This window comes from Mastigoproctus giganteus, chromosome 4 (assembly GCF_048544385.1).
Source record: "Mastigoproctus giganteus isolate SK-2022 chromosome 4, ASM4854438v1, whole genome shotgun sequence".
NCBI lineage: Eukaryota > Metazoa > Arthropoda > Arachnida > Uropygi > Thelyphonidae > Mastigoproctus > Mastigoproctus giganteus.
Window position 1 is genome coordinate 22,897,071 of NC_143578.1, and position 18,094 is coordinate 22,915,164.

The window sequence follows — 18,094 nt, forward strand, 5'->3', positions numbered from 1 at the left end:
TGAATTTGGTCCACTGATATGTCAGAAAGAGTGATAAATGGCTGCAGCATATTTAAGAAATTTATCAGATCATATATACCTTGCAATGCTCCATTTTCACCTTGAAGGAGATGACCACTCTCATCTATTAAGCTAGACCAGACTAAGAGTAGTCAAGCAATGTGATAGTGAATTCAGTCACCTTCCCTCTTTCTAAATCTGAATCCCACTCAAAATCTGTAGAATGTGGTATTTCAATACACAGCCTATCCTCATTACTAAAGGAGCAACAGGAATTATTGCTAGGAAAATAAATTAAATTTATACCACCTATCAGCAACTATTTCAATCCATTCCATGTCAAATTTAGACACAATGTTTTAGATAGGCAGTGTATATTTAGAAAATGTGTTTGGGCATTACAGTGTATTTATTTATACTAAATATTAATTTATAAATCAACAGGGATTACCTTCATTTTAGATATAGGAAGCTTCTTTTCCAACACTCGTAGTCCAACTCGCTAATAATTCTTGAGGATGGCGATATCAATTTTGTGAACCTGGTAGGACATCTTCCCCACTGTCAGAACCGTAGTGTTCAAACCGTGCGGTCTCAACAATGAGTGCTCAAGACTGCTGTCTTGAAACACCATACCACTGGCAGCATGGAAATCATTACTTGGATTGGCATAAAATTAGATTTTTGAGGTCTAAACTGTTTAATAAATATATATGGACCGATTATTTCTTTTGGTCCTGTAGAGTTAAATTTAGGGGTCTAATAAAATTGGATGGGGGGGAGGATTTGTTCTCTACATTCCTTAAGTCGGACTAGAACTTTTCAGGTGTCATGTTCACAGGAATAGAGCAACTCACAATTAATCCGAAACTTTTGTCTTATGTTGTAGTGTTTGTTCTTCACGCATGCGTATAAGTGACCAATCGTCGGACAATAGGAATGGCCTACGGATATTGATTAAAGTTTCGTGTAGTTTCATCTCTAAGGTTTCTGCAATAAGTAGTTTGTGATAGTTGTGTTGAATATTTATAATTTGTTTCATTAAAGCTGAATGAATGTCATTCATTTATTGTGTGGAACGAAAGTTCCGATGCATTTGAGCGACCCGGCCGCACAGAAGCTTTGTGTTGTTTTGCTCGAAGCTGTGCCACTCCTGTGGTAGATCCTACATAAACAGCATCGCAATTTTTGCATGGGATGCTGTACACGACTTAAGGAATGTAGAGAACTAATCCTCCCCCCATCCAATTTTATTAGACCCCTAAATTTAACTCTAAAGTCCAGCTACAGGACCAAAAGAAATAATCGGTCCATATATATTTATTAAACAGTTTAGACCTCAAAAATCTAATTTTATGCCAATCCAAGTAATGATTTCCATGCTGCCAGAGGTATGGTGTTTCAAGACAGCAGTTTTGAGCACTCATTGTTGAGACCGCACGGTTTGAACACTACGGTTCTGACAGTGGGGAAGATGTTCCACCGGGTTCACAAAATTGATATCGCCATCCTCAAGAATTATTAGCGAGTTGGACTAGGAGAGTTGGAAAAGAAGCTTCGTATATCTAAAATAAAGGTAATCCCTGTTGATTTATAATATAATAGAATATAGGAATTATCGAGCACTTAATAGCTCTCAATTATCAAAACTAAATATTAATACACTGCATCACAAATATGTGCTATATGCTTTGGCTTAAAAAAATTTCCTGGCTCATTTTTTTTTTTTTTTTCCCAATGTAGTTCTTTAATATAAATATTGTTTATAAAATTTCCACATGCACACAAAATGTTTACATATTTAAATTTTTCCTACTAAACTCATTTTAATATTAAATTTACATATTAAATTGTTTATAAAATTTCCACATGCACACAAAATGTTTACATACTTAAATTTTTCCTACTAAACTCATTTATTCATTGTTACCTTATGAATTAGCATGCTGATTCTTGGAAAATATTCTTATTTTACATTTTCAATATGTTCTTCATTTTGATCAACAAGTTCCTCAAGATGTGTCACCATGTTATTACAAATATCAATGTCTGTAATGATGTGGCCATGCATAACTTTATCAGTTTCCTGACAACTGAACAATCAGAGCTCTCAAGTCCATGAGTATGGTAGGCATCTATAGTAGGTTTCTTGTTGGAACAATTTTATAATAAAAAGCACATGGGTTTAAGCCAGTGGTTTTCAACTGGGGTGCCGCAACAACATTCCAGGGGTACCACGTAATTTGGGTTTAAGTTACTTAAACTTATTATTTATTAATTTATATGTTTATTTCATTATAAAGAGGTATACAGTACCTTTTTAATTTTGTGGTGATCTATAATTGATGTTTACTTAGTACCTCTATATAAAGAATAAAATTATATACTGTATATATATAAAATTTGTATTATGAAATGTAATTTTTATAATTATATTATTGTAATAAAGATCATATAACATATATATTTTTTAATATATATATATATATATATAGAGAGAGAGAGAGAGAGAGAGAGAGAGAGAGAGAAAAAATTGGATCTAACAGGCAGAAAATTGAGTAGGGGTGCCGCAAAATAAAATAAATTACTTAGGGGTGCCGTTATTAAAAAAAAGGTTGAAAACCACTGGTTTAAGCCTAGAGGTGGCCACAAATACACATAGTTGTGATGATTAGGATAACAGTGTGACATATGTGAGGGCCAAAAACAGGGCCAAAAAATGCAAAAAATGTGAGGGCCAAAAAATGCAATGTGACACGTGCTGTATGCAGCCTGGTGTTATTCTGCATAAACTCCTGGGGGGTATCCAGAGGAAGCTGAGTTGCCATGGGCTGCAACAGAAAGTCATTCTGAATCACACACAGGTACTGTTGTCAGTTAACAGGTTTGTTGATGAATGGTTCAATTAAACCATGACTTGACAGGCTACTCATGCAGTCACCTTCTCTTCATGGCCATGTTGCTCTAGAAGCTGATGGGAGGTTTGTTGCTTAAAATCATATGTTCTACTCGGTTTACAGACCCATTCAAAAGAAAATATGCTTCATCTGAAAACTAGATGTTACACAATAGGCTGCTTTTCTTGTTGACTTTCCTGGACCACAACTGCTGGAAAGTGTCACTTTCTGGCAAAGAAAAAAAAAAAGCACAACCTCAGCCTTCTATTCAACCATGAAGCACCACTTCTGCCATTTTTCTTATTCTGGGAGTGTGCGGGATTCATGGGCATGTAAATTTTCTGTGACTTATTGCTGCTCCTGCTCTCTAATGAATTTTACGGAAACTACTGCAGACCACTGCTAAGTTTCATATCATTCAACTAATATTCGTTTTAATTGATGATACAAATGAGTCAACATTTTATATGCTACCCACATATACAGTCATCTCTGTCAAATAGCCTGAAGTTAACAAAACCAAATGTATGTCATTACAAATAAACAAATTTTATCTGGTTCAAAATTATCTGGTAAAATAACATGAGTTATTAAACCAGGTTTATTAAAACAAGCTATTAAACTATTTAATCACGGACAAAGTAGGACATCCTGAAACCTATTTCTTGTGTACATGCCTTAACAGAGTCATGTTCATTTGTTTCCTGGGTTGACTTTTTTTCTTCTCTTAAACAGTGCAATTACAGTACTTAGGTTCCAAAGAGTTAAACTGATCCATCCACATACTGTACATTCCATTATATATATATATTTTTTTTTATTTAAAATATGCACAATGAGTAATACATTACAGGTATTACTGCATCTTAGTGTACTGTTGACTAGTTTTCCTTTCATTTTCATGCCCTTCTCAGGAAACGTTATCAGAAGTGAATAATGTACTTATCTGACATTCAACATTCTTTGATTTAATGAAAGTAATGTATGCTATGTTGTAAACGATAATTAAAAAATAGAGTGAAGTAAAGCTTTCCTGACAAACAAATTACTGGTAAGCTGACATCAATAACAACAATCAAATGATTGTTGTTATTAATGCCAGCACATATTTCAGCATCACAATTTTTGAAATATCAGAACTTTTAAAGATTTTTTTAAAAAAGTAGTTAAATCTAAATTTTAATCATTTGTATGATTTTTTAATAAAGTAATTTTAACTTAAAATTAATAATGCATGGAAAATATCAATTAAAACTATATTCTTACCACTAAATCAAAAGTTTCAGTTGGCATTATTTCAGCTATCTTAGCTATGATTTCCAGGCATTGACGTAAAAAATGCTGCCATTCTGTTTCTGACTGTAAAGAATTAATTTTTATCTAAAATTAGAAATTTAAGATTTGCAATACTGTTTCTTTCAAGTAAAAATTTTAAAAAAATTTAAAACAACCTGATCATTTTATACTAATGTAGACTTTCATATGTCACAAGTCAATATAGCAATATGATAAGGTCCACAGTTATAACAGCAATCTATTAAACTTGGCAATAGAACAAATTCACACATTACGGTTAACAAACAGTTCATGCTAGGATTTCTTGTCTGATTCAGTGATAGTGCAGACAGAAAAATGGCTTTAAATGAGAAATTTTCTACACACATTATATAAGTCACATTTGCAATGACATATTAAAGATACAACTTTTCTTGATTTGTTTGATAATTTGATTTCTTGAAAATTTGATTATTTTAATATAGCAAATGAGTCTTAGATAATGAAACCTTTCATTTTCATTATCTAAGACTCATATGCTATCTGTTCTACAAAAAATGGAAAATTCTTAAGACCTTTAAATTGAGTTCTGATGGCTGGAGAATCTTTGGAGTGCTCTAGCGATGGGAGAGGGAGGGGCAGAGGGTATCATATTGGCAGCTTGCTATTCTTTGAGATCTGCACAGAGAAGTTGGTAATTCTCAAACATTAGGATTTTTAGTCAATATGAATTCCCTTGCTCCTGTTAATGCTACTGCCCACTGTATTTACAAGGAGAGCTTCCTTGTAAAAGAACCTATTAGTGTGTCTTTTGAATTTTGCCAAACCTTCAAAAGACAAATAAAGAGTGGAAAAATATTAAGAAAATAATAATGAATATGCCATACTGTTCCCAACTGAATCAGTTCAAATATCAAATGAAGACACTTCTTTCATGTTTTTGGATAAAAAAAAAAATTATTTTTTTTTAACAATTAAACTCAAAATGAAAGATAAAAATATCTAAAATGGGAAGACATAACTGTTTACCCTTTCCTTCAAAAAAAGTATTGAAAATACTAAAACTACTATTCAATGACAATTTTTGATTGTGGGTCTGTCCACAGTCACAGAACTTAAATGGACTTTACTCTACCAACCCATCTTTTGAAGTTTCTTTGAAAGTACCAAACACAACACAACACAGAAGAATCATTTTTTTTTTTTTTTTTTAATGTGGAATACATTTTTGGAGGAGTGAGCTAGATTAGTGGAAATTTTTTCACCCAATGCCAGGGTGAGAAACATTGTACTTATATTATTTTATCTGAAAAAAATGTAAATTATTATCATAGGAAACAAGAAGGAAGCATCATTAACATAATCATCCAATCACACTAGACTCAAAATGCAGTATTGAATTCTAAGAAGGATATAATATTCTTATAAAATGGACATTCTTAAAGAATGTCCTTTTTACTCTTTTTTGAAAAGTTGTGAAATTTGTTTTGTCCCCATAAATGCTAAAAAGGTCAGCCTACTGCGAAAAATATGTTCATAAAAAAAGGTAACAGGTAAAGTGATGAGAAGAGAGAGAAGAGAAAAATAAAACAACTAGTAGCAGAATGACAAAGGAAATTAATTAGAATTTTACTACACTTTCAAACTTCATCATCAGTCTTGTGGATAGCACGAGAGTTGTCTAGCTATCAAAATCACACCAGTACACTATTATTAGTATGCCAGCAAATATCAGCAAGAATAACTTATTACTTACATCATCATCCAAACTTTCATCATCCAGTTCTTCAAGACTGGACTGGTTGTACTTGAATTGACACTTTCGTAAAACATGGGTGGCTAAGGACATTAATGCATCTTTGTACCTGTAAGTACAACATAAAGGGATATTTTTAAAAGAAACTTTTACTTTACAAAAAATAGAAGATTCATGATATAATATTTTTAATTTTGACATTACACTGCCTTTTTTTTTTTTTTAAATGTACTACATTAATATTATAAACCATTATTACTATCATAAGTTCTTTCAGAAATTATAACTAATACTAATCATTTGTATATGATGGTTGAAAGACAATATAACTGCATGCTGAGAGAGAGAGAGAGAGAGAGAGAGAGAAAACAGTGAAAGAAATACCAAGAAGCAACTTCAAACAAGGAAGCCAAACAGATGAATGTAAAGTGAAGGAAAGTGCAAGAGCAGAGCTTTAAAAACAAAAGTAGATTGGTTTAACAATTAGGGTTGTTGTTATTTGGTTTTTAGGAGCATTAGCAACTAAGGCCATATTGCTCCGGGGATATGCGGTGGTCATTCCCTGACCTTTCCGCATCCTCCGTATTTGGTGGTCACGGGCTCGAACCCAGGTCTAATCAAGAACGTGTGCTATGCACTGCTGCTCCTGCCCACCTAGCTACGGAGGTGCCAACAATTAGGGAACAAACCAATGAGATGAAGTTCGTGCAATGGCAAGGATGTCCATAAAACATTTTATCAAGAGATGCAAACCAAGATATGTGCAAAGCCTAGAGAGAAATGTCTATAATTAAGTCTTTTGTGAGTATGCATGTATATATATAATTTTTCATGTGAGGATCAAAGTTGTATGAATATCTACAGTATATTCTCATTAATTCCAAGTTCAAGACACCAAAATTCATTTATTTCAATTTAACTAGATTCAAAATATTCAGGTGGCATTCACTTCCAGAAGAAATAACATTTCAGTATTAGTCAATTTTTAGTCATACTTTTCTTATAATGGACAAAATTTTCATAATTCTTTCATTTAAAATTTTAAAAATCTTTGTTTTGTTGCAGTAAACTTTTGTGAATTGCATGTCAATTGAATTCATTAATTTAGTTATTATGAGAAAGATATCAATTGTAATGTGGAGAAATTCTATCAATTTCTTGTCAATATCATTAATTATAATACCTTCATCAATATCATTAATAAATATTGAAAACAACAATGGGCCCAGCACTGAACCATGGGGCGCTCCACTAATAATATTACACAAAGAACAGTGACACCCATTGATAATCACTCTGTTCTCCCACTCAACTATTCCTTTATCCATAGCAGTAACTTGTTCCTAATGCCACTACTCCAATTTCTACAACAGTGTTTCATATGGCACAGTAGCAAAAACTTTTCTGAAATCTAAGTATATGGTGTTCAAATTATTTTTTTGCATCCAGTTCCTTTGTTATAGCAACAACAGTATCCAATCAAATTGGTCAAACAAAATCATCCCCTTAACAAATCCATGCAATAATTGCTATATAACTGCATTCATGTCTAGGCAGCTCTTCATTGCATCTTTAATCAGTGACGGTTATTTTTCCTTAGAACAGAAATCAAGCTTTCAGGTCTTCACTCTTTGAACCTCTTTATGAATTGGGGAGATATTACACATCTTATAGGGACTTCCACTGAATCCAAGGTTGCTCTCATAATTATGGCTAAGGGTTTGCTTATCTCTTTTGTTGCTTCTTTTAAATATAACTGAATAGGTCCCATCAGCTCTAAGTGCCTTATTTAGCTTCAACAATCAATTCCACTTCCTTTTCAATTATCACAAAATCATTTAACTGTCAGTTATAATTCGGTGTCCTGCTGGTATTCCTCCCTAAAGACTTCTTTGAAGGCAAAGGTAGATAAAAAAATATTTATTCAGTTTTGTTAGCACCTGAACAAGATCATCAACAGTCATGCCATTCATATCTGGTAGGCCAATGTGGTTCAGTTAATTGTCACCTAGTGGCAGTGATCACAGTAGTTCTTTTATTTGCAAATTATTCATGAAGAGTCACTTCTGATAATCGGATCAAGAGTATTACTTTTGCTTGTTGCCTCTTTAATGTACTGGTGTAGAAAAAGGTCATCCTATAAACCCAGAAAAGGTCTTTTTACTGTGGGTTAATAACCCACAAGTTCCAGTCTGTATCTGGACAGTTAAAATCCACCATTATAAGACATTCAGATTTATTGGCCCACTCATTTGACCTATAACACCCGCCTACTCACATTTTTGTGATCACAGTGCCTATGTCACACAAAACTGACTCAACACTGCAATGGTCACCCATGTCAACTGGGCACACTGGCTGGTTAAGTTTAGTGTTTAATGGCACATTGGTGGGGTACACTGGCTTAGACCCCTCCCCATCACTGCTTGTCATTTCTGTACACAACATAGTTGCCATAATTAAATTCATCCATTATGTATAAGTGGCATCACGTTTCCAATAGCCCTACAATGTCCACATTTGATGATCTAAATGAGTATTTCAAATCTCTACTATATTTCTAACATTATTGTATATGCAAGTACATATTCACCTATTTCTGTTCTTAGCAACTCTAACACAACCCACAATTCTTTTCACCATGCTTTTCAAGCTGCAGGCTTTTGATGGTTTTCCCCCCACAGATATTCTTGAAACTGTACAGTCAATTACATCTATATATGAATAGATTCTCTTAAAACCCTACAGAGACATGCTACCATCTATCAACTATATTTACAAGGGATAGTAGCCACTTTTATATGTACAAAAGTTTTTAAACTTAGCTTAGAAGGTACCCTTTAAACACAATTCAAGATACAAGCTGAAGCTAGAAAAAAAAAATTATTTGGTTCTAGAAATTGAAGTTGATTAAAAAAATCAAATACCTACATAAATGCAGAGGATATTATTGCAAATAAAAAAATATATATATATGTAATGATTGAATTATTATTTTTTACAATTTTTGTTCAGCAACTTCTTTGTTGCTGAACATTAGAGTGGTAAATAGTTTTTCAATTTTTACAAAAATCTTCCTTGGTCATGTGCAGAAATCTGCTCAAGAAAGGTCTAATGTTTCAGAAATATAAATACAGGCATTCTCCGACTTATGAAAATTCGACCTTACGTAAGTTTTTGCCAGCTGGTGCAAACTTAAAAAAAATCATGGAAACGTATTTTGCATCCAGTAGGAATAAATGGAGGTACTGTGAAAATATCTCAATGTGAACCCAATAATACGTAGTTTTTTGGTAATTCGTTTCAATTCCTCGGAAGTTGAAATTTTCACTATATAAGTAAGCTATTTATCTCTCTAAAAGGTAATTTTTATAATGGAAATTGCACTACTCTTTCATTGTTATCATATGTTCCATTATAAGAATCAATTTTGATCACCTTTGCAATTTTTTTCTAGTGCATTTCTGGAGGTCACCACCAAGAAACAATAAAAACAATTTGCACTTTCCGGCTTATTGGGCTTTTCAGTTAGTGCATCTAATTATAAATGGGTAGTAAACTCAATCTTACTGCAGTTGCAATAATCCCGATACCTGGAATCGTGTGGGTTTTACGTTATTATGATGAAATGTGTTTCCACTTTACTGAAATCTTCAATCATACAAAAACAAATAAATTTTCAGAATCTTCTCTTCACTTCTATTTACTTATTACAATAATGAAGGGAAAGTGACCAACGGAAAGTGCAAGTGGTGGCAGTGCTAGGAAAATTGAAAAAATTGATTTAGAAATGAAGATGAAAATGATTAAGTACGAAGCAGGACAAAGTTTGTTATCTATTGCACAGGAATTAGGTCTCACTGCTTCAAAAATGAATACTATTTTAAAGGACAGTATGCACATCAAAGAACATGTTAAAGGATCAACACATTTAAGATCAACAGTGATCAATAACAGCATTCAGGTGTATATAGAAGGTAGAAAAGCTATTAATAATATGGAATGAAAATCAGATTCAGAAGTGAGTGCCCCTGAGTCTAATGGCCATTCAAGCAAAAGCAACAAGTATTTATGAAGATATTAAGTATGGTGAATCCCAAGCCAAGTTCGTGGCAAGCAACAGAGGGTTTAATAGGTTCAAGCATTGCACTGGTTTCCACAATGTTAAAGTATGAGTGAAGTCACCAGTGCCAAATTCTGCAGCAGCAGAGAAATTGTGATGCATTGGAAAAAACCCCTTCTAAATTTCCACAGCCCTCAACCTCTGCAGCGGCGTACTTATCAGCTGGAGACATTGATTCTGGCAACAATGCTCAAAAGGTAAAATTTGCTGACGTTATGCCTGTCCCCTCTCTTTTTTTGTAATTTTATAATTGCACACTTTTATAATTTTTCCTACATGAGATAAAAAAAAAATTGAATAAATAATTCTATTTACATGTTCATTAAACATTTCGTTTTTCTTCAATCAAATTCAGCAAGCATAGTTGCAAGTGCTGCACAAGCATTTAGGGAAATTCAGACTTATGTAGAGTTCTGCAGAACGCAACCCTTACAACCCTTAAAGGTAAGTCAGGGAGTGCCTGTATATCATTTACAAATTTTATTTCTGTACAATACTGTTTCCTGACCTTTACTAATACAGCTATAACAGTTCCATGTCAGCAGAAATTTATATAATTAAACAAGTAATTTTTTAAAAGATTTATATGTGTAAGCATACATACAGTATATGCACATTACCTGTCCATTATAGAAATTTGATCCATCTGTCTATTCTTCAGCCTTGTTGTTAAGTAGTCAAGAAAAATACCCCATATGTCCAGACAAGAATAAAAGCCATCATGGGTAGGCTTGTAAAAAAAATACTTTGTTAGAATTATTATATTTAAAATAATCTGAATATTGCTATCAGTAATAATGGATACATTACAATTTAAGAAAACAATGTATATTCATAAATAAGCATAAAATTTATGAAAAATAAATGATATTCTGATATTAAACTACTGGCAGAAAAATTTTTATTTATATATACAGCAGGCCCTCGTTATAACGCGGTTCGCTCTATGCTGATTTGCTATAATGCTGTTTTTATATTATAACCTAAATCTCACTCTAACGCTGTCACAACTCACTATAATGCTCTTTTACCAGTGTACAGATTGAATTTTTGGCATGTTTAACGAAAGCGTTTCATCTGATGTATATAACGAAGGCCTATCTTTCAAGCTATCGACTTTTCAAGTCGACAGCTTGAAAATGAATAGCAAAGTTTCCCATGCTGACTTGCAAAATTTTCTCCCACGCTAATTTAATTGTACCATGGTGACTTGTTGCATAGTTCCTAGATCAACATTTTAAAAAAATTATCAAGTATATTGCTTGTGATATTTGCATTATATGCGAAGTCTAGTCATCACTCAGTACAGTGTTAGACATTGTTAGTTTACTCGAACATTGTATCATAATTAATGTAACGCTCTTACATTTTCGAAGATTAATAATGGCGAATAAGAATTAAAAAGGAACAACATGTGGATGGTACGAAGCCTACTAAGGTAAGAAAAATACTGAATTTGAAAATTAAATTAAACGTTTTGAAGCGAATCGATTCCGTTCAACGACAAGTGGATGTGTGCAATAATTTAGGACTGGCAGATTCCACTGTAAGGACAATTATAAAAAATAAAGAATTAATTTTAGCAGCAGAAAGACAGCTGTTCCACTGCAAGCAAATAGGCCAGCTATTATAATTGAAATGGAGAGACTTCTAAATAATTTTATTGAAGGTAATATCCAACGCACAATTCCATTAAGTTAAATATTATTAAAGAAAAATCGATTAGCCTATATGATGATCTGAAGAAAGCTCACCTTTAAAAAATAAAATAAAATGTGGAACCATTTAAAGCTAGTAAGGGCTGGTAAGATAGATTTAAAATCCAGGGAGAAGCTGCAAGTGCAGAACAAGAGGAGCCAAAACGTTCAAAAAAGAACGTCTAAAAATTATTGAAGAGTGGTATTAAACTTCTCAACAAGTTTTTAATTAAACTTCTCAACAAGTTGCAAAAATACAACCACAGGATTGTTGGCAGGTACAGTATACGTTCACACATTAGCTTATCTAGTATCTCTATTTGCATTGTCTGTTACACACAAATTGATTACAATTACTTTAAGGAAGCTATTGTTGCAGACTTTGTCCCCTTCAAAATTTTTGAATCAAAGTTTTGTTTATAATTTCTAGCCTTGTCTGTCAAAAGAATTTCCAAAGCTTCACCAGAGAGAGTGATCTGAAGTGAGTTTCTGTTTACATCACCAGGTTTTCTGTTTTCATTACAGTCAGTCCTCGTATAACACGTGTTTACACTACACAAATTCGATCATACACGATTTATAAATAGGGGAACGATATCGTATATAACACGAACCAAATTCGCTTATGCACAATTCACCTTTGTGTTTACAAGAAATGACAGTCAAACGCAGAATCACTCCAACTGAATGCATCGCGATAGGAATGAAGAGAAGATTCTGAAAATGTATTTATGTTTTTTATATCAGCAAAGGGGAAACACATTTCACAATAATAATATAAAATCCCACACAATTCCAGCTATCAGTATTATTGCAAATGCAATTAGATCGAGTTTACTACCAGTTTATAACAAATTCCACTAGCAGGAATGCAACTGGAAATTATTTTTATTGTTTTATGGTAGTAATCCCCAGAAATGTGCTTTAGTAAAATGTGAGCTAGTGAGGTGTTCATAGTTTGCCTCTGCTTTTACGGTGTTGTTTATTCAGTTGCTACACGCGTGCAGCTCTGTTTATGTGTATCAAGCGTGCCTCCTCATTTTGTAATTCTGCTTTATTCCCTAAAAATGAGTAAAATATTTAAAAGGTGTGAAAGGGAAGTGTCCTGGTGAAGACACTACAGATTCAGAGAGAAAAAGAAAAGCAATATCAATAAACAGAAGCAGACTGGGTCAAAAATTCTTACCCAGGGAAAATTTGTAGTGGCCTTATACTAGCGTTTATGGCCAAAAATCACACCGGCCTCTGGCCCACCAGGGTTTCCGAGGTAAGGCTTATGCCAGTCCGTCTCTGTCGATAGAGAAAAAATATGAAATTATATCAGCAAAGGGGAAACACATTTCACAATAATAATATAAAATCCCACACAATTCCAGCTATCAGTATTATTGCAAATGTACATGGTCTTTCATTTCGCTTTGAGCGAAATGAAAGACCATGTGATAATGCATGTGCTACAGGTCTAAATGAGGCAACGCCAAGAATTAAAGAATGTAGAGAAAATAAAAACAACTTTCAGAACAACTCAAAGTGTAATTAAAATCCATTAGATTAAGACAAAGAATTGGAAGAGATGGAATGGCTGTCATCTTCTTGGATAGAAAATCAAACAAAAAACAAGTTTGCTTACGATAGAAGTGTGTGTGTGTGTGTGTGTGTGTGTGTGTTATGGAGGTTTAATGGAGCATAAGCTGCTGGGGGCTATAATCCGCCTACGATAGAAGCAAAAGCATTAGCAATATTTTATTACGTAATAGTAGTTTGTTTGTTTGTTATTCGGTTTTTAGGAGCATTAGCAACTAAGGCCATATTGCTCCGGGAATATGTGGTGGTCATTCCCTGACCTTTCCGCATCCTCCGTATTTGGTGGTGACAACGTAATAGTCGTAATAAAATACTTACGCATTTTATGATAATTTATTGTGTTTGGTAATGTTTTGGTTACAAATGTGTGTTCAATCTTGGGTGGTCGGCACCTAACCCCATTTTTCCGATAGGGCCTGTTGTTTATATTGCACGAAGGTTTCTAGGAACACAACTATCATGCTATATGAAGACTGACTGTACTGTTATGAGGAAGTGTTAAAATGCCAAGATAATCTTGGGATAATCTTTTATATTTGTTTGCCCTTAGCCAGCAGGTAGTTGATTGCTGGAACAGACTATCATCTGTTGTTGTGGAAGTTGATAGCTTAAATAAATTTCAGGCTGAACCAGACAAACATTTTGAGTGACCAGATGGATGAAATGGGAAGGGGTTTTTTATTTATTTTTTTTTTTTTTCGGCTGATGCTCTCTATAAGCTTGCTTCCTTGCATCGTATGCCTCAACTAATGCTAATATTTCAAGCTTCCTTGTGTACTTATCAGTCCCCCAACCATGGCCCACTGTACAACAATTCTTTTATAATCTGAAAGGTTCTAGCACTAGAACTGTAAGAACTAGTGCTGAAAAATGTCTATTGCTTCATCTATTTATTGATCTTTAATGACACCAAGAAGTACTGGAAACCTGTCCACAAAAAATTTTCAAAAAAATTACGCACTAACAAGTGATGAAATTTGTGCTACCTCTGCATTTATAAAAACATCTTTTCCAAAGGGAACTCATGCATTATGTAATCACATGAAGCAATAAAATACTTCCTCTCTGAACAGAACCTTGTCCCCTTGCTTATCTATGAGTGACTCAGAATCATCCTTCTGATTTAGCTTGCTATGGCAGTCAACTCCCAAAATAGAAAAAAAGATTTAAAAACTTGTTGATATAACAAATTTGCACACAAAATTCAACATGAATGGCTGCCAAATTTTAACTTTTGAATGCTAAAGATTGGGAATTTGTAAGTAGGAGGAAAACAGAGGTTTTGTAACAGGTGAGAAGCAGAAGGTATTTGCAAAAAAAAAAGCAGTTCTTCCAAAAATACAAAAGGAAATCAGAAGATTTCTAAGAAAAGCAGGTTTTTATAGTCCAAACTGCACTAGAAATTAAATTTCACTGACAAAATACACATTTTATATAAAAACACAACCACAGGACTGTTTACCAGAACAGTATGATTTCAAACATTAGCTTAACTAACATTTTTCTTCCTGTGGATTTGTTTGGATTGTCTGTTAGACATTAATTGATTATGACTGCTTGAAGAAGGATATTATAGCAGACTTTGCACATCTTCAGAAATATAATCAAAGACTGGTTTATAAAAATGGCCTTGCTGTTCAGACTTTGCTCTCAAGAGCATTTACAAAACTGCACCAGAGAGAGAGAGAGACCTTGATTCAGTTTTTTTTTTTTTTACTTTTGGATAATTTGTTAAATTTCATGTTCCTTTTTCAGACCCTCAACATGTACATCAATTCTTTCTTTTTTCATAATAGTATTAGATTCTTACACTGAAACTGAGAGAAATGATACTGCAAAATATCGGTTTCTTTACCTTCAATAATTTTTTTTTTTTTTTTTTTTGTGAAATTCATTCATTTCAACTTGATTCAAAAAATAAAAACATTTTCTGAATAGCATCACTGAATGATGAACTGGTTCTTCAACTCTGTTTATATTTAAGTTCAAGTGTTAAATAATATTTAACCTAACACTTCTGATAACCCAGTTGTGTGCGCATAAACTGTGGTGGCTATGTGCTAAAAAATGATTATGTGTTCAGACTTGACCACTTCATTTTCATTTCAGAAAAACAGGAGAATTTGTTTAGAATTGACCTGTTCAGAATTGACAGTTATATCTAATTTGTTTCAAAAAACAGAAAATGGGATATAACTTGGGATCACTTTGATTACTGCCATTTGTAGCAATTGAAATTTTTCAGAGTCATCACCTGCAGTTTTTGTTCTTCTACAACTGTATTTTTTTTTTTTTTCCTTTTTTGCTATCCCATTGCCAAAGAAACATTTTTGAACAATGCACCTGCATGACCAGCACAACTCAGAGGAAAATTATGTTCTATGATAAACAATGTGAAAAAAAAAAAAGAACATTCTGTACATATGACATGAAATATTGTCTATTTTTATAAATAAAAAAAATAAATGGTGTAAGTTTTCTTTATGCTTATTTGTTAGCAAAAATCTGATTACATTATATTTACTGCCAATTGAAACCAAAAAATCACATCAGCAGACAAAGGAAAGAAATATTACCTTTTTCAAAATTTACAATATAAAAAAAAAAAAAAAAACTTGCATACATATCTTCTGAAATTTACATCATATTTCTTCGGCATCTTACTGAAAGATATTGTTTATTAGCTTCACACCACACAAGTATGATGAAAAGACATGTTACACAGAGCAACACTGTTATCTTGTGTCCCTGTTTTGCAATATAGATTAGCATATCAATTCATTAAAAAAAATAAGCAGAATTCTATTAATTTCTCCATATTTTCATTCCAGCTTTACTATTAAGAGAAATTTGATGTACATATAGTCAAAAACATGCAGAAAAGAAAATAAATATATCATCTCACATAGTTACCACCCCTCAAGGGGCAGAAATGGAAATGTTGCCAATGTGTTTTGCATATTGCAGTTATACACCGAGTGGAAGAAATCATGGGATATCTACCTAGTAACGGATAAGCCCACCTTTCACCCTTATAATGGCAGTCACACGGCGAGTCATTGAGTCCACCAGTTCACAAAAGCGTTCCACAGGTATTTCCAACCATGCTTGCTGCACCCGCTGTCCATAATTCCATCACATTCCTGGGTGGAGGATGCAAAGCTTGAACGGACCTTTCCACAGCATCCCAAAGATGCTCCACAGGTTTCCTCCCCGGTGAACAGGGAGGTCATTCCATGGTGGTAAAATCTACGGAATGCTCTTCGAACTACGTTCTAGTTACGACGGTTCAGTGGGGAGGTGCACTGTCCTGCTGGAAGAGTCCATTGCCCTGTGGCTGCACAATGACCATGAAGAGATGCAGATGGTCTGCAACAATGGACATGTAACCTGAACTATTCAGAGCTGTGTCTAGACGTACCAGAAGTTCCAATGTGTGCCAGTTGAACATGCCCCAGACCATTACCGACTATCCACCTGCCTGAACAATTCCTTGTTGACATGACGAGTGCATAGCTTTGTGCAGTTTCTGCCAGATATGCATCCTTCCATCCGCTTGAAATAACTGGAAATGGAACTCATCGGACCAGGAGACCCATCTCCAATCATCCAAGGTCCAGTGCCAATGTACTGTCACCCAGTTGAGGCATAGAGTCCTGTGTTGTGGTGTTAGCAATGGGACTCTGGTGGGTCGGCAGTTCCCATAATCTATTGTGGCTAATGATCGCCCCTGATGGTCTCTGTGGAGACGTTTCTGGCACCTCTCTTGTAGAAGTCAGCGGTGAATTGTGCCACTGTCACTCTCCATGATTTGATTGATTTGATAGTTGTTGGCGCAGCGGCTTCTGTGGCCATATTGCACCTCCCAAGGTTTTTGCAGTACTTTGATCCAAGCCCGAGGTGGGAATCGAACCCGCGACCTTTGGGTTGCCGGGCAGGTACTTTACCCACTCGGGTAGCCCGGTCGGCGTCACTCTCCAGTTGGCTGAAACAATGCGAGACAGATGTCAACGGCCATGTTCATCCACCACCTTTCTCTGTCCACGATGAGATGTTATTCCAGAAATGGAATATTAGTAGTAGTAGTGGCATGTGATGCAAGAAAGCAAGTGTATGAGTTATGCAGCATCAGCCAAAAAAAAAAAAAAAAAAACACACCATTCCCTCCAAATGCCTGTCCAGTTCCTTCTTAAATTTATTTAACCTATCAACTTCCACAGCAACAGATGGAAGTTTGTTCCAGTAATTAACCACCCGCTGGCTAAAGGCAAATTTCTGCACATCTATTCTACATCTGTTTCTTAATTTGAATTTATGCCCCCTTAGGTTCGTAATCTGAACAAGTGGAAGGATCCCATCAGAATTCAGCGGGCTCAACCCATTCAAGGCCTTCCCAATACATTCTTGATACTGTTGAATGGGGGATAGTGCAATTTCTATACCACCTCTGCAACAGAGTGAGCCATGTGTCAGGCACCTAATATCATCCCTCTTTTAAAGTCGGTTAACTCACGACATTTATACTGACACTGAATTACCGTCTACATGAATGCAGTGATGCAGTGTACCTAAGTACCTGGAAAGCAGTGCGTCCATCCACTAGTGAGAGGGGTGAGAGCATCGCGTTGCCGAGGAACTTTCCAATGAATTCTGTCCTTTCATTGTATTTTTTTTTTTTTTTTTTTTTGATTTGATAGTTGTTGGCGCATCGGCTTCTGTGGCCATATTGCACCTCCCAAGGTTTTTGCAGTACTTTGATCCA

At 34.4% G+C, this 18,094-nt stretch overlaps 1 protein-coding gene across 3 annotated transcripts in view; it reads right to left on the reverse strand.

Annotated features, from left to right (window-relative positions):
* ebo (exportin ellipsoid body open) overlaps positions 1 to 18,094 on the reverse strand; it is a 152,639-nt gene that overhangs the window by 97,956 nt on the left and 36,589 nt on the right. For all 3 annotated transcript variants that reach the window (XM_090371404.1, XM_090371402.1, XM_090371403.1), the window contains exons 11-13: positions 10,672 to 10,781; positions 5,929 to 6,037; positions 4,164 to 4,256 (exon numbers count right to left, since the gene is read on the reverse strand). In XM_090371404.1, the coding sequence (XP_090227530.1) occupies positions 4,164 to 4,256; positions 5,929 to 6,037; positions 10,672 to 10,781 (312 nt within the window). The remainder of the gene's footprint in view (positions 1 to 4,163; positions 4,257 to 5,928; positions 6,038 to 10,671; positions 10,782 to 18,094) is intronic.